Raw genomic sequence first — 19,258 nt, forward strand, 5'->3', positions numbered from 1 at the left:
AGCCAAGATCAGCTAAACCCAACCTGAACAAAGGTTTAAAAGGCGCAGTAGGAATAAGGAGAAAGAAACATCGCATGCTTAGGGCATTATTTATTTTTATATCCATTGGTCTAGCCCCATGTATTCGTCTGATCTCCTTTCCTTTCCCACTTGCCGAAAGTTTGCTCTTTCTGACCAGTGTCAAGTGGTAGGCTAACGTCGCATTCTTTTAACTCGTGTCAATACACACCGTCTTTCGTTACTCCTGTTGTCTACCACTTCATTCGCTTTTAACATTTATAATAATCTTCTTTTGCTTTTCAACTCTTCTAATCAATCCCATTTGCAACATCCGCGAAAATGGTCTCTATATGGTCCAGGATTATGCTGGCTGCCAGCCTGGCAACTTCAGCTACTGCGCAGACGTATTCGAGCTGCAATCCTATGAAGGAGTGTTAGTAACCCGAAAACTGGTCGTTGATGATGGCAGATGAACTAACGTGGCTTACAGCATGTGAGGCTGATGTCGGTCTTGCTTCTTCGTCTTACTCGGTAGACTTTACCAAGGGCAGCGACGACGACAACTGGGAAGGAACGGGTCACGGAGATATCAAATATACCTCGGAGGGCGCCGAGTTTACGATCAACAAACAGGGCCAGTCTCCTACTATACAAACCCAGTGGTATTTTTTTTTCGGTCGTCTGGAAGTTCACATGAAAGCTGCCCCTGGACAAGGCATTATTTCGTCTATTGTCTTGCTATCAGACGTTCTGGACGAGGTGTAAGTAGCACCCATCGCAGATGGTGTATAGTATACTGACTGACCTGCGCAGCGACTGGGAGTTTCTGGGAGGACGTCCAGATGAAGTCCAGAGTAACTGGTATGCTAAGTCTAGTATGGATAACACTCAGAGTCTCACATTCCCGGTCGAAAACACCCAGTCGGAGTTTCACAACTATACGGTTAACTGGACACCAGAATCATGCGAATGGTACATCAACGGTGTTGCTGTCCGAACCCTCAAGTTTGCCGAATCTCAGGGGGGAGAGAATTACCCTCAAACCCCTATGCGTGTGAAGCTTGGGATTTGGGCGGCTGGAGACACAAGCGAAAATGCAGAAGGAAGTAAGTACATTTATCAAGATGTGGTGAGACGCAAGGCTAATGATCTTGAAGCGGTTGAGTGGGGAGGAGGACCCACTGATTTTTCCAAGGTCCCTTTTACTATGACTGTGCAGAAGGTCAAGATTGAGAATATGAACCCTGCTGAGAGTTACTCTTACGGCGACCGATCTGGATCTTACAAGAGCATCGACTTTGACAAGAAGGACAACGGCAGCGACGACAAGGATGACGACGAGGACGAAGACGAGAAAGAGTCAACAACTGCTTCTGAGACTGCCTCCAAGACAACTTCCGAGACTGCTGAGTCCGCCACCGAAACTGACTCCGATTCTGACGCTACAACCATGTCTACCGCCAAAGCAAGTGAGACTGGAAGCAGTGACTTCAAGAACAATAAGGCTGCCGAGACAAGCGGTTCCGAAAGCGATGCCACTTCAACAGGAAGCAGTGCTTCTGCAACTGCTGAGAGTGATGAGAACAGTGCTTCTGGAAACATGCCCAAGATGTGGTTGAGTCTTGGCGTTCTTTGCGCTGCCATGCTGACGATGTAAATCTTCACTACGGTATAGAAAGAACGTTTCTCTTTTAGATTCAGATTTGGTTTCTTATAGATTGGTTGCCTTTGTTTATAGATCGTTTGAATAGACATCATTAACTGTGGGGTTGGCACGTGGTTCACAACGGTTCAAACGTGGCGTATTGCGTGGCTCATCACGTGGTTAGCCGAAGCAAGCAATCGCTCTGAGGACCATGCAATCTGAGTTCTGAAAGCATAATGGACGAAATCAGTGAGCTAAACTTATGATTCTTAGGATAGTAGCTTAGTCTATTTATTCATAAACCCTAAACTTGGAGGTCGATTGATGTGTTATCCCCCTATGGCCAGTGTTCGCTACAGCCTCATGCCCTGAAAATGGCAGTCGCAATCGTCGATCTATAGCTACACACACTGCCCTTCTACAGATCAAACATAATAACGAGTTTCCCTCCCACATACCTATTAATCCACATAACTTCCTCATTTTACAGTACTCTTCTTCTTCCCACACTCTGGACAACTGGATTCATCCGTGTACTCAGTCTTCGTTGGGCGATGAACTCCAGAACAAACCCCATTCGCTTTGTATCCCACGCATTGTTGAGTCACATCATGTGTCGTATTGATGACGTACCAGCACACCGAACACTTTGTCATGATACGAATGGTAGTGCACATCTTGAATTGATGACAAAGCCTTGTGTGACGTTTGCATTTTCGGGGTCCTGATGTCTACCAGAAGCTGACATCCCAAGAGAACTAAGGAGACAATATATAGTACGCGAGCATTTGTGGATGTGCGACGAAGACCTTTGGATGCGTTAGAGTCTCGTTACACAGGGCACCTTGTTCACAAGCTGGTGATCGTTGCGACAGGTTGTTCAAGGACGGACGGTCACCCGTTCCCCATCTGGATACCATTTCTGAGGTTGTACAGCTTTCACCCATGACAGAAGCAGTGAAATAATTGCCTAATGAGAAAAGGTATAGGGGAAGTATCGAGGAACCTGGAGTGCCCGTATCTTACTGGGGTGAGAATATGAAAGCGTGGGTATTCGTTAGTACATGTTTGAGCCGACAGATAGCAAAACAAAAGACAAAAGAGTTAATGATTTTTTGTTCACAGCAAGTAACATAACCGAAGGGAATAAAAAAAGATAGATATAAATCTATGGAGTAGAACCATGTCACATTGAAAATCGTTTATCGATTGCGCCCTCTTCTAGCCTTCGCCAATCTAATCACTTGCTCGTTTCCTTCGCTTTCCTCTTCCTTTCCTCCTCTCTCTTCACGCACTCACCGCAACCATCTGCATCGACATATATTGTGCTTTGGCCTTTCGTCGTCTTTTCGCATCTACGGCCCTGCTCGTGGAGTTTGCATCGGAATAGACACGGATAGTCCTCACCTAAGATGTCCATGCATTGACCGCATTTCGTAAACTGGTGAGTGTAGGTACACATTTTGAGTTGTCAATCTTGGATATTAATGGGGTTCTGTAGATGAGTTGGCTGCTATTGAACTTGTCTCAGAAGCATACACTGCGTTGGTGTTGGTAGTTTATATACAAGAGCACCAGACGTGAACAAGAGAGCTCAGCGCAGTATTTGTACATGACTAGCAGTCGTTTCAATGAGTCCCTTGTTGGATTTGAGTAGATATAGTCTTGCATCTAAAGCTGAGGTTTTATTCATTGTAGATGTGGTAATAAGTGCTCGGTGTTGCTGTGGAGACATTACTCTTGAGTTGGACTACTCTGTATCAAGACAAGGATATGCTCTGTCTTTTTTGCTTATTATTTCTTAACTCAATCTTGATTCACCTGCCTTTTTCGCATTAATCTTGGTGTACAAATGATTGCATCATAATCACCAGGGTCTGCCCCGAGAACACTACCCCGCCTTTAGTCTCAACCTTTATCCAACCTGGCCTTTTATCATCAGGAAGCATTAAAACAACATATTCTCTCATACTAAGTGATCTGGCACGCATAGAAAATCATAGTTTTACTTGAACAGTCCAAGATGACGCAGCCCAAACACGACATCGAGGCTTTGAGAGCTCAGTTTCCTGCTTTACAGCAAAAACAAGTCTTTTTGGACAACGCTGGTGGTAGCCAAATCCTAGGCGCTGCTGCCGACTCGTATGCCAAGCACTCGGGAATGTTTGTCTTTTACTGACCTTACTCTAGGATACGGGATTATTTGATCACTTCCAATGTGCAAATGGGCGGCTCTTATGACGCGAGTCAGACAGCAGCCAAGAAAGTGAACAAAGGTTATGAAGCAGGTTCACGCTACATCAATGCTCTGCCGGATGAGATCGGTACACTATAAATGAAGCCTACGTTAAACATGAAACTGACATGTAATACAGTTTATGGCGCTTCTTCTACTCAACTTCTGCGTAATCTAGCCCTTGGCCTCACATTCGCAGAAGGCGACGAAATTATCGTATCAACCCTTGACCACGAAGCCAATATCGCGCCATGGCTTGATCTCGCAGAACGACAGGGTCTAGGTATAAGATTTTGGAATCCAGAAGGGCAAGATAACAACCCGAAACTTACAGTTGAGAATCTCAAGCCGTTGCTGTCCAACAGGACAAAGTTTCTGGCTTTTACTCACACTACAAATCTTCTTGGCTCCATCCATGACGTAAAAGCTATCACGGCGGCCGCTCATGAGTATCCTGACGTCCTTGTCTGTGTGGATGGTGTTGCTTATGCCCCCCATCGTTCAGTCGACGTGAAAGATCTTGGAATCGACTTTTACTGTCTCTCATGGTATAAAGTCTTTGGCCCTCATATTTCCATGTTATACGCCAGTCGAGAGGCGCAGAAGCAGATTCGGCCTTTATGCCATTACTTCAACCCCTCGGAAACTCTGTCTGACAAAACATCGTTTGCTGCCGGAAGCTATGAGCTGATAGCGAGCATTCCTACCGTTGTAGATCACATATCTGAACATGGCTGGAAAGGCAGCGTCAAGCAAGAGACACAGATTCAAACCATGCTACTTGATTATTTGTCCAAGCGAGAGGATGTCACTATCTATGGAGAACCCAGTGGTGATGCGGAAAGCCGAGTACCTATTGTTAGCTTCACTGTTGAAGGGTGGAACTCTCGAAGTGTTGTGGCGGCGATTGAAGCCAACTCCAATATTGGCTTGAAGCACGGCCACTTCTATTCCCATCGGTTAATCACAAAAGTGCTAGATTTGGATGCCACGGATGGTGTTGTGCGAGTGAGCATGGCGCACTACAACACTCGTACGTTTCTGAACTCGTGACAAGTCACTATGCTAACCGTGTCTAGGCGAAGAGATTGAGACGGTGATCTCGACGTTGGAGGATGTGATTGTGAAGAAATCTCAAGTAGGCAAAACCGGAAAATGAGAATAGACTACTGCCAGGAACGAGTATGCGCGACAGCTGAGACGGGAATGCCCTCTCACATGAACTAGATATCGGAAGATCTTGAACATACTCAAGTAATAGAGCGATCATGGAAGAATCTATCCCTATCTATATCTAAAGTTGCTTATTGACAAACTCGAATAACACCTTGGCCTTCTCTGAAATATCGTATCTATCCATAACAACATCAACCAGCGTCAAGCCCTTTCCGGTGGAGAATCCTTCAGAGTTGATCACACTGTCCAGTTCTTTCCAGGTCCGTACTCGGCACGACTGGATTGGATATCCATCAGGTGCCGGACCAAAAAGTTTAGGCCCAAGACTATAGTTCCACGGCGCGACATCGTTGTACTCCTCTTCCATACCATGGATGTATCTTTCGTATGTATACCCACTGTTATTGACAATAAAGACGATCATGTTGACGCGCTTGTGTATAATGGTGCTTAACTCTTGCGCCGTCATCTGGAAGCTTCCGTCACCATCCAGAAGAATTGTGCGTCCAGATGAACCCTGATCGGCTTTGGCTTGAGAGACCCCCAACGCTGCTGGCAGCATATGTCCAATCGAGAACCACATTCCTGATGCAATGAGGTGAGAAGAGTGTGGAAGAACAAAGTTTCGTCCACCTATAATTGGTGTTGCGTTTCCCAGCAACACCGTGTCGTTCTCCTTGAGATGCTTGTTGAGATGGAAGTAGAAGTCGTCCTGGTTTATAGAAGCTTCCGGCTCGAGTGTCTGCGCAGGGAGATGGCGGAAATTACCCCATAAAGATGTGTCTTGCTTTGCGAGGTTCTGCTTCTTGACATTTGCGGTCATCATCCTTAAGACTTCTCCGGTACCCGTCTGTTCATTCTCAATATGATTTCTTCCTATCATGATCATATTATCTCGGTCAGGCACAACACCCCAGCCGAGGGTTTGAGTATCTGAGAACTGGCAACCAAAAGCCAAAACCAAATCTGCTGACTTCACAGCAGACGTCAAGTCAACATGACCTATTGAACCAGAATACACACCAAAATAGTTGGACAGCGAGTTATCAATCATGCTGGCACCTGATGGTAGTGACAGTGTTGGAATACCCGACTTTTCTACAAAGTCGTTGATATCAGGCCTGATAATTTCGCTTCCATCACCTCGATCGACCAAGATTAATGGCCTTTGAGCCGCGTAAATCTTTTGAAAAAGAGCGTCAGCCCGTGTCTTTGTCTCCATGTGTCCGGGTCCATTGCTTGTAGCTCGCCTCTCGTCGATCGGGTTGTCAAGTGTGGATGAAGGGACCCCAGTTTCTATCGCATCGGATGGTAGCTCGATATAGACTGGACGACTATGATGCAGTGCCTTCCCGAGGACCTCATCAATCTTGGTAGGCACATCCTCAGCATTGACTCCCGCAAGATCAAGCTGTGCGACTGTAAACTTCTCCGCAATGCCTCGGAACACGCCAATTCGTGAATCAGCCAGCGTGTGATGAATATGCAAATGCGGCTTCCTTCCACCAATGCTTGCAGTCGAAACCTGTCTTGCTTTTTGAGATGGTGTTCCGACAATATGAACGACTGGTAGATGTTCGGCGTAACTTCCAGCGACAGCATTGGATGCACTCAACTCTCCGACACCGTACGTAGTGATCAATGCACCAAGCCCAGAGTTTAGACGATGACGTTGGGCTCGGGCGTAGCCATCTGCGGCATACCCAGCATTCAGCTCATTGCAGCATCCGACGAACTGGAGCCCAGAGCGGGGAACATGATCGAGAGCTCTGAGCGTAAAGTCTCCAGGTACTCCGTAGATGCGCCGGGTGCCTGTTTGTCTGAGGCGAGTAAACAGGTATGACGCCAAGGGAATCTTTCTGTTGATCATATTGGGGTAGGATAATACTGTTCTCCACGCTTTGTTATCTCTAGCTACACTGACCTCGGCACAAGACGTCGTGTTAGGAAGTCGGTGAGTAACGGAATTATGATTGATCGACAATTTGTCACTTCTGGTCAGCCTTAAAATCTTACATATTATTGGTCATCTCTCCGAATGATGCTCGCAGATCACCCCTTCAAACTCAAAGCCACACATTATCAGCTTACCCTTACTTCAACTCTCTACCCACCAAGCCTCCCATTATCCGATTTGTTATACCTGCAACAAGGTTCACCACAAAGGCACTTCTTGTTTAAACCCCGCCAATAACTCTCCGTATAATCCACTGTGATCTCCATCCCCGCTTCGATGCCTTTGCTCACGAGCAGGACGTGCTGAGTACCGAGCCAGACAAACTTCTCAAACTGCGCATTCGGTTTGCAACTATGGTTTGCAAACCGGGTAAAGTTACCCTGCCTTCCCTGCCAGATCTGATATCTTCTTGGGCCTACTTTGCTATCCATAACATCTTGTTCTTGGATGTCTTTTGTGATCAAGCCGACGAACTCTCCAATTGTAGTGCCTCGTTCAAATGCCACCAAGGCTTGAAGGCCGTTGTTGCGACCGTTTGATGTACGAAAGACTTGTACTGCAGTTGGTAACCTTGAGGTGCTAAAAGAATTGGGAAAACATCTGCACGCGTTGGTTGAGTCTTGATTGGATTGCACTTCGCTGCACAAGCCGCATATGTTGACACCAGAAACACATACAGCGCTTGACGGAGTCCAGCGAGGATCATCGGCCCACGAGACAGTATCGATAACTGACTCATCAAGATGTTCGAATGCAAAGTTTGGATCATGTTCCGTGTACGTTGATCGAAGAGGGACTGGCTCTGAGCCATCTTGATGGACTACCCAGTCGTGAGGATGTCCGACGAAACGTGTTTGCGTTGACTCACCTACAATGGCCAAAAGCTGCCTCCAATTCGTATGCAGGGTATCAGCAGCGACTTCCATCCGTATTCCCAAAGCCCGCGCCCGGGAAAACTTCTCTTTGTCAAAGTCGACGCGATACTTGCACAACCGATACAGTCCCATCCCAGAAAAGACCAGAGCCACCCAGCCAAGGACGTCCTTGATCTCTTTATATCCTCGCCAAATAGCCATCTTGTTTCGAAGTTCCTTCTCCGTCCAACCAAAGTCGGTGCATGCCTCGGCTATAGCTCTCGTACGGCTTTTTGTCGCTGAAAGGTTTGGGTTCGTGCTGGCAAGGTACTTGACGTAAGAGTCAAACAGTTCAACCCATCGCGCTTGAACAATGACTTCGATAGAGCGACATGTCCGGCTAGCTTGGGTGACTCTTCTACAGAAGATATTACTTTGGTTGAACGACTCCCAAGTTTGATCCGGTCGCATGCTCGAAGGTGTCGGTACAGCGTCCACAGAAGGACCATTCCCCAACGAACGAGAAGTAAGTTGAACCTGTTCCGTAAGAACATGCGGTTCTAGAATCAGTCCGGAGTGTATCTGCTCCCAAACGCCCACGACGAATTTCCCCAGTGAAGACTCTCGTGGGTGGAATACGCCATCGTGCCTAACTTTGACTCTTTTTGGAAAGTTTTCTTGGCCGACCTGTATCTGTCTCGGACTTTCGTTCTCAACGCCACCTTCCACCGGCACATTCCCGTTCACCGTAGCCAACCTCAAACCGCCTTGTCTCTTATGTGCCTGATGACTCTGGGTACGTCTTTGAACTTCAATCTGCCTCCGATTGGTTGGTATACGGTGCTCCGGAGATGCCTCTCTCGAGGCAAAGCTAGGACCAGCAGGTTCGATTCTGCACGTGGCAGTGTCAATGCGGAGAGGGATTTTATGCTTCAACAAGATTCGTCAGTATAAGTTTCCCTCCCGTGCTGATTTTCATGCCATGAATTTGTGTCGTAATCAATCGAAAGACCTACTGAGAGGAGAAGGTGTCCTGACTGCATGATGGGTTGTTCATTGGCTTCGAAAGTATCCGATCTGTCACCATCAGCGCTATTCCCTTCTTGGATAATGATTTGTAAATTCAACGTTGGATTGTTGAGTTTGTCAAGAGAAAAGGCTAAAAGCGCGGCAGTACAATTGGGAAAGAAGTGTGTCTCTTCCAACATTTGTTTGATGTCCATCTTGGCAGTCAGCACTTTCGCGTAGATAACACTCTACCGAACAAAAGAGGAAGCAGAAGGACGTAAGAACTCCGATATTTCTGCTCGGGCAATATTCTGTTCTATTTAGATTCTAGCGTAATGCCTGAAATGCTTTAACCCTTGCCTCTTTCGGCATCCGCGTCGTAAGAGCGAGTGCCACGGTTTCGTGGTGTTGATTGGTGGAGTTTAGCTCAAGTCCGAAGTAGTCTTCTTAGCTCAATGTTACCAAGACATGGTGGAACTCGAAACATGAGATTCATTGCTATTTCAGGGTCCTAACGCCTCTTTACGCCGTTCCATGCCTAAGAAACTGCATGATCGTAGGGCTGCCTCGACGGTGACAACATGAAAAATGACAATACCATTTCTCTTTCCTGTGCAGTCCACTGCAGTCTGTGCTTGAAGATTTATGGCTCATAATGTCGAAACTTGATGGTGCAGAGGAGGTACGGTCCGCAAGGGTTGATTATCCTGGTATTTTTAGATGTACCGTCGTTTGATTCATCACATCGCCTAGATAAGATCTATGACCCAAAGCACTGGATCAAAAAGGTTCTCGGTTCCGATGTACAGTCATAATAAGAGGATTTCAGATTAATTGTCTTGACCTCGGGTACATGTTTCCGTTAGCCATAAAGTATCGCATCATGAGGAACTTTATACCTTTGTGCTATTGGTCAGAAAGGGTCTCTTTTTATCCGTAATAGTAAGTGGAGACCACCATCTGACAGACGTGACATGACCCCAGTCATGCTACGAGCCTACAACCACAAACTATTCTACGCCTGATGTAATTCTTCTTCTTTTTAAATTTATTTCTCGTTGGTTTCATACTGTCAAACATACATAATACCTATCAAGTTTGTTCAATATGGATTTCTTACCTTTTCATGCCGAGGATAGAAAACCTGGTGTCGACTACGTTAGATGCCAAAAAGAATTCGAGATCCAGATGCTGTTACTCCAAGAGGACATCAAGAATCGCTTTGGGTGGACCCAACAGCGGGGGGACGAATATGAGATTTGCAACATGTCATGGACTTCTAATCAGAATGGTAGGCTATTCTTACCAAGGCTTATGTTACTTCACTAACCACGGCGTAAACAGATTTCCCATCAAGTCCACCACAAGAGCGGAGCAGAAAAGCATAGCCAATCTCTCGCATCGAATCTTGCAGGGTGCTAGAGTTACATCTTCTGCGTGGCAATGGACACTTACACCAAATTCATCCTATGCTTCTATAGACGTCACATAAAAGGGAATGGTACTAGACACGACAGCGATTGAACAGGACTTGGAGGAACGGGTGACTTGATGACTTACGAATTCCTATATATCAATTTTATGAAACTATTTTGCATGTCTTGTCTTTCAAGGAAATATCCCTTGCATGCAAAATTCTACCTGAAAAGGCGATCCAATAATGCTGTCATGGACCCACTGCTATGAATCGACGCCCCCAGACACTACATGCTATAGACTAACCCCTTGTGCTAAGTATTAAAAGAATCCGAATGCCCGGGTCCAAGACAAGCATAAATATGACTCTGTCTACCACGAGAAATGACATCCGTTTCTTGAAACCTTGCTATACTGTATTCCGTGGCACAGACATTCTATCCTCTTGATACTCACTCTACCTTCCTTTCTCCCATCTTACAAATATGGCCAACGACATTCAACCTACCGATATAGAGCCTGGTGACTCCTCAGGTGGCACCACTTTGACACGAGAAGAGACAAACTTGTCCTACAGCTACGACAACAGAAAAGGATGGAGACGATGGAGAGTCTTTCATCCTGGTAGAGGAATGTATCACGACGTCAAGAGGCGACTACCTTATTACTGGAGTGACATTGCCGATGCTTTTACTTATCGTGTGGTTGCCAGTACTATTCGCATGTACTTTGTCAAGTATACATCTCCATCGTCTGCCATCTAGCAGTGAAACAACACTAATACTTTCCAGTCTTCTTCCGGCTATAGCCTACACACTTGACATGTACCGACGAACAGGACAATTCTTTGGTATAAACGAGGCTCTCTTCTCCTCAGCGCTAGCAGCGGTTGTCTTTAGTCTTCTCAGTACACAGCCTCTTACTATTGTTGGCGTTACGGGTCTTATCTCTTTGTTCAACTTTACCATATACGATATCATCAGCATTTATGATGCCTCGATCTATCCCCAGTTCATGGCATGGACTGGCATATGGGCCGCCATCTTTCACTGGCTTGTGGCTATCTTTAACACATGTGATTACATGCGTTATGTCACCGACTTTTCGAGCGAGGCCTTCGGGATGTATGTTGGAATAATCTATATTAGTAAGTTCAAACTACTATATGTCACCAGTAGAGGCACTGATGATGTTTTAGTTAAAGGGGTGGAAGAACTGGTAAACGAGTTCGATCAAGAGGGATCTGCGGCGGGTTATCTTGCCTGTATCATTGCCATTCTTTACTTTGGTACAGTCTATGGTCTAGAGAGGCTGGGCTCCAGTACTTTTTGGAAACCAGGCGTTCGGACCATTCTTGCTGATTATGCTTATGTGGTGAGTTTTCATTTTGATCAACCCGAACCACACTGACAGAGTCGAAAGTTTGGAACCCTCTTTTGGGTTGGCTTCTCTCACTTCCCCGGTAGACTCGAGGCTACACACATAGAACGCGTACCTGTTACGAAGGCTTTTTATCCGACACAGTCAAGAGACTGGCTTATCGATTTTTGGAACTTGGAAGCTAAATGGGTGTTTGTGGCACTACCATTCGGACTCTTGACTATGCTTTTATTCTATTATGACCACGTACGTCTAACACCTTTGCGCACGTTGTTATACCTTGTAAGAGACATTGCAACTGACATTCATCTCCAGAACGTCAGTAGTATAACCGCACAGGCCCGTCAGTATCCGTTGAAGAAACCTGGTGGCTTTCACTGGGATTTCTTCCTTCTTGGCTGTACAACATTTGTTTCGGGGATTCTTGGACTTCCAATGCCAAATGGATTAGTACCGCAAGTATGTAAATGATGACGCATTCCATCTCGTTCTTGTCTAACTGATATGTTATCAGGCACCTGTTCATACAGACTCCCTCACTGTGTACGAAACAGACCTGAAGATCATTCCAACATCCGAAGGTGAAGATACTGAAATTCGCCGTCCTGTCGTACGAGCTGCAGCTGTAGTTGAGCAGCGTGTTTCGCACTTCCTTATGGGGCTTGGATTGATAGGTACAATGACTGGCCCCCTTCTTGTGGTACTTCATACAATGCCAGCTGCTGTCTTCGCAGGCGTGTTCTTTGTCGTTGGTGTAAGTTTAGTTCCTGTTCAGGAATCGTTTCGTTATTGTGACTGTTCCATTCCTAAAACGCTGCTAACATCAATGCAGTGGGGTTCGATTGAATCGAATGGTATCCTTCGAAAGTTCATCTATCTTCAGTCCGAAGAACGTTTTATCCAGCGCGACGAGCCACTTCTTCGCGTCAGAAGACGCAAGATACTTCTTTTCATCAGCATTCAACTGATTGGCGTCTTCGCTTGTGTTGCTGTCTCGCATACTCTCGCAGCTATTGGCTTTCCTGTCTTGATAATCTTACTAATTCCTCTACGTATTATAATTGTACCTCGCTTATTCAGTCTTCAGGAACTTCAGATTCTCGATGATTTTACTGCGACTAACAAAGCTGTTCTTGCCAGCTTGGGTGGTCAACCTGCCCTTCGGGAGCACTCAAAGGAGGACTGCGACGTTGAGAGGAGACATGGTGAGAATCAGCATGGTGTTGCTCGCCAACGCGCCGGAAGCGTTCACCGATAAGAACTTGTTAGCTGTCGGGAAAGATAAGGGTTGACCTCTGGGTTTAGGATTGGAGATCCGCCTACAATGACAATGACATCAAGTGAGTCCATTGCTCTTATCGATAAGATAGTCAGATAGCAAGATAAGCCTCGCGATAACAAGTTTGAACCAATCGCCATCTCGCCGAGTCAACGGTTTTAGGGAATGACGATTGAACTTGGCAATGTTGATGATTGGACCACTTGTGGCCGGAGCATTAATCCCGGAGCTTTGACTACAGAATGCCAACTTCAAATAGCAAAGAAAGCCAACGAAGAAGAAAAACAAGGTGGAGAATCTTGATAACGGCCACAACTGAGGGTCTCTCGACATTGTTAAAGTGGAACTGACGTCATTGTAATATCACGGTCGTCAATGGCCTAGAAGAAACAACCCGGGCCGATTAGAGAGGGTGATGCAAGTTTTGGTTATATATCTACTATATCCTTCCAGCTCTCAAACTCAACACAAGAGTAACTATCACACAAAAACACAATTACACCATGGCAGACTTCAAGGCTTACCTCGACGAGCTCGAAAATGACTTCATAGTCGATACAGCAAAGCTCAAACATGTCACTAACCACTTTGTCCAAGAACTGGAAAAAGGTACCCATCTACCCAGGACAAATCAATCATGGAAGCTCTAACCATATATACAGGACTGAGCATAACAGGCGGAAACATTCCAATGAATCCGACATGGGTAATGAACTACCCAGACGGCAATGAGACAGGGAAATATCTGGTTCTAGATATGGGAGGAACAAACCTCCGAGTCTACTCCATCCAACTCACCAGCGAAAAAGGCGGTTTCGAAGTCAAGCAAGAATCACACAAGCTCCCAGAAGACCTCAAGGCTGCAACCGCCGATGAACTCTGGGACTTTGTTGCAGGCTGTCTCGAATCCTTCCTTCAGTCAGCAGACTTTGACCTAACCACCGAGATTGATCTGAGCTTTATCTTTTCGTTCCCAACTACACAGAGGACAATAGATGAGGGGATCTTACAGAGATGGACAAAGGGTTTCAACATCTCAAACACTGAAGGAGTAGATGCCGCAGAATCATTGAGGCGAGCCGTTAAGAAAAAGGTAAGTTTTTGCAACAAACTCGCAAAGCGATAAGAGTATTGACGGCGTGCCAGAACCTCCCACTGAAGGTCTGTGTTGTAACAAATGATACAACAGCGACAATGATGGCCTCCGCCTACCTCAACTCTGAAACCGAAATCGGCTGCGTTTTCGGTACAGGCTGCAATGGCGCTTACTTCGAAAGGGTTTCGGCCATTCCCAAGCTCGCAAACGACAACTTGAACGCAGAATCATTCATGGCTATTAACTGTGAATGGGGTGCTTTCGATAACGAGCATGCTGTATTGCCCTTGACATCATATGACATTGCCATTGATAACGACTCTCCACGAAAAGGACAGCAGGCTTTCGAGAAGATGGTTGCAGGACTTTATCTCGGAGAACTCTTCCGTCGGATTATCTTGGAGATTCATCAGAGGGATCCCCAAAGTTTCTTGGAGGGGCAGAGTATTGAGAAATTGCAAGATACTTATTGCCTTGACTCCTCGTTTTTATCCGCTATCGAAGCGTAAGTCTATAAAAGCACTGTATTATCGTGACAAGATTTGCTAAAACTGTTCTAGGGACACATCAGATGGTCTACGAGAAGCCTACGAGACATGCGTTTCAAGCCTGGGTATCTCCCCAACGCATGCAGAGCTTCAATTTATGAAAGGAGTCGCCAGACTCATCACCACCCGTGCCGCTCGCTTGTCAGCAACCGGTGTGGCAGCCATCTGCCAGAAGCGTGATCTGCAGAGATGTCACGTTGGAGTCGAGGGCTCCTTGTTTGAAAAGCATCCCCATTTCCAGATGGAGTTGTCAAAGGCTGTCAGCGAGATCCTTGCTTCTGAAGCTGCGCCTGAGTCAAGAAAGGATAATGTGGAGTTTATGCTTTCACCTGGCAGTGGCGTGGGTGCTGCTGTTATTGCTTCCACCCTGAAACGAAAGTGATTGTTTATGAAGACGATCCTGGTTACGCATTGAATAGACTAAAACCTGACGATTTACGACGAAGCAAATTTGGGAAAACATACATTTGATAGAAAGAACACAATTGGAAATTATATGCTGAGAGAAAATCCCACGGTGCTTCGAATGCGTCTGTTCCTTAGCGGCTTGTGACTCATTCAATAGGTAAAAGAGCTTTGATGGGTTCGCCGTCCCGTCGACCGCCAGACTTCAGCGCAAATAACTGACTCGTAGCCTTGCCTGTTTCAAAGTCTCCTGTAACCTCGATGAGATACATGTTGTAGTTGAGATATAACAGGTGTGGGATATCAGTTACAAATTTGCTAGCATCTGTTAAGTATCTGTCCCAGTGCCATCTAAAGGGTCAATATTGATGACTTACCCGAACCCAAAGCTATGGTGTGCATTGTTACGGTAGTTAACAATGACATCAACCTCAAGGCTGATGGTTTCATTGTCTGCCGTCTTGAGTATATACCGATTGTGGTAGAACTTCGTCAAAGTTAGGATAACTGCTATAATCACTTGAAGTGAAACTCACGCTGTTCTCGCCCTGCTCATTCTTGACGTATCTCTCGAAAGACGTTCCGATCGGAAGAATATCGGCTTCAAAAGCACCAGAGACCTTTCCGCCTTGAACATTGGGAGCAGCTCCCCAACGGGTATCGGGACCAGTAACATTGGTCTCACGACCGACAGCAAGGTTGATTTGAAGGAATGGTGTCAGCTGAGGATTTTTGAAGGGGCCTATCTCAGACTCAGTGCGAGGTAAAAGGGTGTCAATGCTCATGCAGAAACCGAGATTAAAGAAAAGATTTTGAACAAAGGCGATGCGCATTTTGGAATAATTGATGACTGATTTGAAGAAAAAGGTTTCTGCTTATCCTACACTTGAGTCATTCCGTTATTCTCAAGCTCTTTTATACGTAGGCATTCGATGCCAAGGCTTTGGGATAGCGCTCATCGTTCGCGTCTTCGCTTCGACAATCGCGAGACAACCATATCATTGTCAGCTACAAGGATCAAAGTTGGAAATGCAAGTAAGACTGACGAGCTGTGAAGCTGATCTAGCCAAGTGTGTCGCAAGACATATGAGAGACCCGGATCCTTCGTGGCTGTAGGTCTTACGTGGGATTGGTTTTGATTGGAAACCTTTGAAGACCAATTGCTGGCAGTCACAGTAAAATCAGATTATGTAAAATGGATTATGGAATGTTGATCCTTTGTCAAATGTCAGAGTGGTTGTGTTTTGTATCAAGTCTAAATATATTGCTATGGGTTTGGATCTCGAGTCTCAATCGTCATATCTACATCCTCTTACTGGAGATAGATGAACAGTCACATGCGAGATTATTTTATGATCGAAGAAGTATTCGTTACCAATATCGTCGCTTGTAACTGCATATTCACCTTCTGCTATTTGTGATGATCGTTTTTATCACGACCGGCTATCTATTCTCGACTACTTCCATCTTATAAATAATCTTGGGCAACTCTCCCACTTCAGGGTAATGCAGCAACATTTGGTAAACCTATGGGATGGCGTCGTCAATAATGAACGGAGAAGTACTTTACCGAATAACTTCGACAGTTCGATGAGCCTGATTGATGTAAGCAGCGAGAAACAATCACGAAAAGGACAGAATTACTTCTAACTGAGACATCGAAGGATATTCTCACTCGACAATCGAATATTGGCAAAGACGACCACTGTACAAGCTATTTCTAGCTGATCCTCCTCTCAAATATGTTCAAGATACTCACTAGAATTGAACTGATTAAGACTTGAGACGAATCAAACAATACCTATCATCCTCTTCTGATGCATATATACGTAGTTCACAGACTTCCCACCGTCGCACTTCTCGTTAGATAGCCCTTGTACAAAGTGGTGAGAAACGTCTTTCTCAACAGTTTGCGATGTCGCATCGCAAAGAGGGGAAGTTTATTCTATCCACGTAGAACAAATTAGTTGCCCAAGCATCGCAAACTGTTACGTTACGCATTAAATCCCGGGTTAAACTCGCAATGTGGAGTTTTACTTAAGCTTATCTACTCACCTACCTAATGTAGTAACAGAACTTGCTGATCAACTCCGTCGCTTATTTCCACCCCGCGAGATTTCTCCATGCCAAGCATAATGACCCCTCATTCATCATTCAATCCTTTGCTTCAAGTTGGTTAGTACGCGGAGTAGATCGGTAAACCATCAATCATTGATGTCACGATGGCAGGATAAACATATGACGATCCTTGCCTGGGAAGATGCGGATTCAGAAGAAGCTCCGGTCAGGCCAAGATAGGCCGATGTGAGGAAACGGATGAACGATCCCGTATTGTATTTAACCTTTCGGTAATCCTTTCACCCAATGACTTGAACCTTTTTATGCTCTTTTAAGCTTCAATATCGATACAATGGCTATCAATAAGGTGCAGCGTCTTTACGCACTCACGGCTCTTGTGTCCATTGCCACAGCCCAATCAGGTGGAATCCAAACTGGACTTCAATACGGAGAGAACTGGGCACCCACGATCAAAGACTCGGAGATTGTTTCTGCAAACTTTCCTGATATTAATATCACTCTTCGATCCCCAGCATTTCTAAACCCCGAGAAAGTACCGGCTCGGTTCGCCGAAGGCACAGAGGGGCCGACTGACTTGTACGAGTTGGGTAAGATGAGACGATTGAGTTGTTTTTGAAGTTGTAGCTAACGAGTCACTCAAGATTATTTCATTCGTAATCTCGCCAAGAAGAATGACTGGATGACCTACGAGTCAGCGGCTTTCCTGTCGGAAGAAGGCCGCGCGATCCCCTATGTTTTCCTATCCCTCCCCAACACCAACTCTAGCAGCAACAAGCTTAGAGTCTATCTTCAGGCCGCGATTCATGGCAATGAACCTGCTGCTGACGAGTCCGTTCTTGCATTTCTTGGCAAGATGGATGCGGAGCCAGAGTGGGCTGCGTCATTATTGGAGAAGATGGACATCAAGATACTTCCACGATACAATGTAGATGGTGTTGCTTACTTCCAGAGACAACTTGCTTCCAACTTGGATCCAAACAGAGAGCATCTCAAACTGATGCGAGGTCAATCCAGAGAAATCAAGAGGCTTGTTGGGGAGTGGAATCCTCATATAGCCTTAGACATGCGTAGGTATTATGCCCGACATCTAGCCTAGATTCAGGCCACTAATCTTGAGCAGATGAATTTACAGTTTCAACAGTCTATGGAGCAAATTATCAACATGGTTCAGACGCTCTCTTGTCTGGAGGAATCAACCCAAACATTCATCCTGCCATTCGCGAACAGCTTCTCGACTTCTTCATCCCAGCTGTTGGTGAGGAGCTCGAAAGCCATGGTCTTCGATGGGAGCCCTACGTCACTGGTGCTTCCAACCGCACTGAAGGATCAAGGATTGCTTTCACCGAAGCTGTCACCGAAGCACGCACTGGACGAAACGCTGTTGGATTGACTCAAACTATCTCCTTTCTGCTTGAGATGCGTGGTATCCGTATTGCTAATCAGCATTTCCAACGTCGCGTTGCTACCGCTCTTATCAAGATCCAGACTATCCTTGAGCTTGCGAGAGACAATGCTGACAAGGTCAAGTCTATTGTTGAAGACGCTCGCGAGGAGTTTATCAACAGCGACGAGGACATTGTCATCACCGACTCTTACGTACCCGAGAATAGGACTTTCACAATGATTGATCAGCGAAATGGTAGTGTTGTTCAAGTCCCCATCGACTTCAAGCGCACCACCCCTTCAATTGCAAACCTTACCCGGGCAAGACCCGAGGCCTACATCATTCCAAGGACATGGATTGATGTTGCCGAGAGACTTGAGATTCTCGGCCTCAAGGTTGAGAAGCTTCAATACGAGTTCCGTCAAACTCTGGAGACACTTGTCATCGAGTCTTCCACTGTTGAGCCGGAGTTGTATGAGGGTACCTACTTGAATACTGTTACCACCAACACGACAACAAGAGAGGTTGTACTACCAGTGGGAAGCTTCTATGTCAGTACCAGGCAGCAAAACGCGGCTTTAGCATTTATTGCGCTTGAGCCCGAGAATATTGACAGTTACGTCAAGTTCAATATCATTCCTGTAGAGGCAGGTATGGAGTACCCTATCTTCAGGATCCCAAGGGAATAGGTTGGTTCAACTGTTGCCTTATGGAAGGCAAGGTCTGAAGTTTGTTCGTGATGATGTAAAATATAGAAGTTTTAAACAATGCAAATCATCTTGGCTTGTGAATACA

At 45.8% G+C, this 19,258-nt stretch overlaps 8 protein-coding genes across 8 annotated transcripts; 5 read left to right on the forward strand and 3 right to left on the reverse strand.

The window, feature by feature from the left end:
• Positions 1-339: 339 nt before the first annotated feature.
• Positions 340-1,657, forward strand: FSST1_008708 (concanavalin A-like lectin/glucanase domain-containing protein; the record flags this gene model as incomplete). The annotated part of the gene is made up of 4 exons (XM_083225614.1): positions 340-433; positions 491-761; positions 814-1,106; positions 1,158-1,657. The coding sequence occupies 4 exons, from the start codon at positions 340-342 to the stop codon at positions 1,655-1,657; spliced, it is 1,158 nt and encodes a 385-aa protein (XP_083084669.1).
• A 2,011-nt stretch (positions 1,658-3,668) lies between these two features.
• On the forward strand, positions 3,669-5,040 carry FSST1_008709 (pyridoxal phosphate-dependent transferase; the record flags this gene model as incomplete). The annotated part of the gene is made up of 4 exons (XM_083225615.1): positions 3,669-3,787; positions 3,836-3,969; positions 4,021-4,914; positions 4,961-5,040. 4 exons carry the CDS (start codon positions 3,669-3,671, stop codon positions 5,038-5,040), a joined length of 1,227 nt encoding a protein of 408 aa, XP_083084670.1.
• A 135-nt stretch (positions 5,041-5,175) lies between these two features.
• FSST1_008710 (thiamine diphosphate-binding protein) lies at positions 5,176-6,927 on the reverse strand (the record flags this gene model as incomplete). Its single annotated transcript, XM_083225616.1, has 1 exon — positions 5,176-6,927. One exon carries the CDS (start codon positions 6,925-6,927, stop codon positions 5,176-5,178), a length of 1,752 nt encoding a protein of 583 aa, XP_083084671.1.
• A 236-nt stretch (positions 6,928-7,163) lies between these two features.
• Positions 7,164-9,091, reverse strand: FSST1_008711 (SET domain-containing protein; the record flags this gene model as incomplete). Its single annotated transcript, XM_083225617.1, has 2 exons — positions 7,164-8,798; positions 8,885-9,091. The coding sequence occupies 2 exons, from the start codon at positions 9,089-9,091 to the stop codon at positions 7,164-7,166; spliced, it is 1,842 nt and encodes a 613-aa protein (XP_083084672.1).
• A 1,686-nt stretch (positions 9,092-10,777) lies between these two features.
• On the forward strand, positions 10,778-12,930 carry FSST1_008712 (uncharacterized protein; the record flags this gene model as incomplete). The annotated part of the gene is made up of 7 exons (XM_083225618.1): positions 10,778-11,028; positions 11,084-11,439; positions 11,491-11,666; positions 11,715-11,918; positions 11,988-12,131; positions 12,187-12,426; positions 12,505-12,930. 7 exons carry the CDS (start codon positions 10,778-10,780, stop codon positions 12,928-12,930), a joined length of 1,797 nt encoding a protein of 598 aa, XP_083084673.1.
• Positions 12,931-13,454: 524 nt separating this feature from the next.
• FSST1_008713 (uncharacterized protein) lies at positions 13,455-14,977 on the forward strand (the record flags this gene model as incomplete). The annotated part of the gene is made up of 4 exons (XM_083225619.1): positions 13,455-13,560; positions 13,614-14,044; positions 14,098-14,552; positions 14,608-14,977. The coding sequence occupies 4 exons, from the start codon at positions 13,455-13,457 to the stop codon at positions 14,975-14,977; spliced, it is 1,362 nt and encodes a 453-aa protein (XP_083084674.1).
• Positions 14,978-15,149: 172 nt separating this feature from the next.
• FSST1_008714 (uncharacterized protein) lies at positions 15,150-15,833 on the reverse strand (the record flags this gene model as incomplete). Its single annotated transcript, XM_083225620.1, has 3 exons — positions 15,150-15,318; positions 15,378-15,487; positions 15,537-15,833. 3 exons carry the CDS (start codon positions 15,831-15,833, stop codon positions 15,150-15,152), a joined length of 576 nt encoding a protein of 191 aa, XP_083084675.1.
• A 1,577-nt stretch (positions 15,834-17,410) lies between these two features.
• FSST1_008715 (uncharacterized protein) lies at positions 17,411-19,152 on the forward strand (the record flags this gene model as incomplete). Its single annotated transcript, XM_083225621.1, has 3 exons — positions 17,411-17,666; positions 17,721-18,146; positions 18,200-19,152. The coding sequence occupies 3 exons, from the start codon at positions 17,411-17,413 to the stop codon at positions 19,150-19,152; spliced, it is 1,635 nt and encodes a 544-aa protein (XP_083084676.1).
• Between the last annotated feature and the right edge of the window lie 106 nt (positions 19,153-19,258).

This window comes from Fusarium sambucinum, chromosome II (genome assembly GCF_050947815.1).
Source record: "Fusarium sambucinum isolate potato_lamoka chromosome II, whole genome shotgun sequence".
NCBI classification, from domain to species: Eukaryota; Fungi; Ascomycota; class Sordariomycetes; order Hypocreales; family Nectriaceae; genus Fusarium; species Fusarium sambucinum.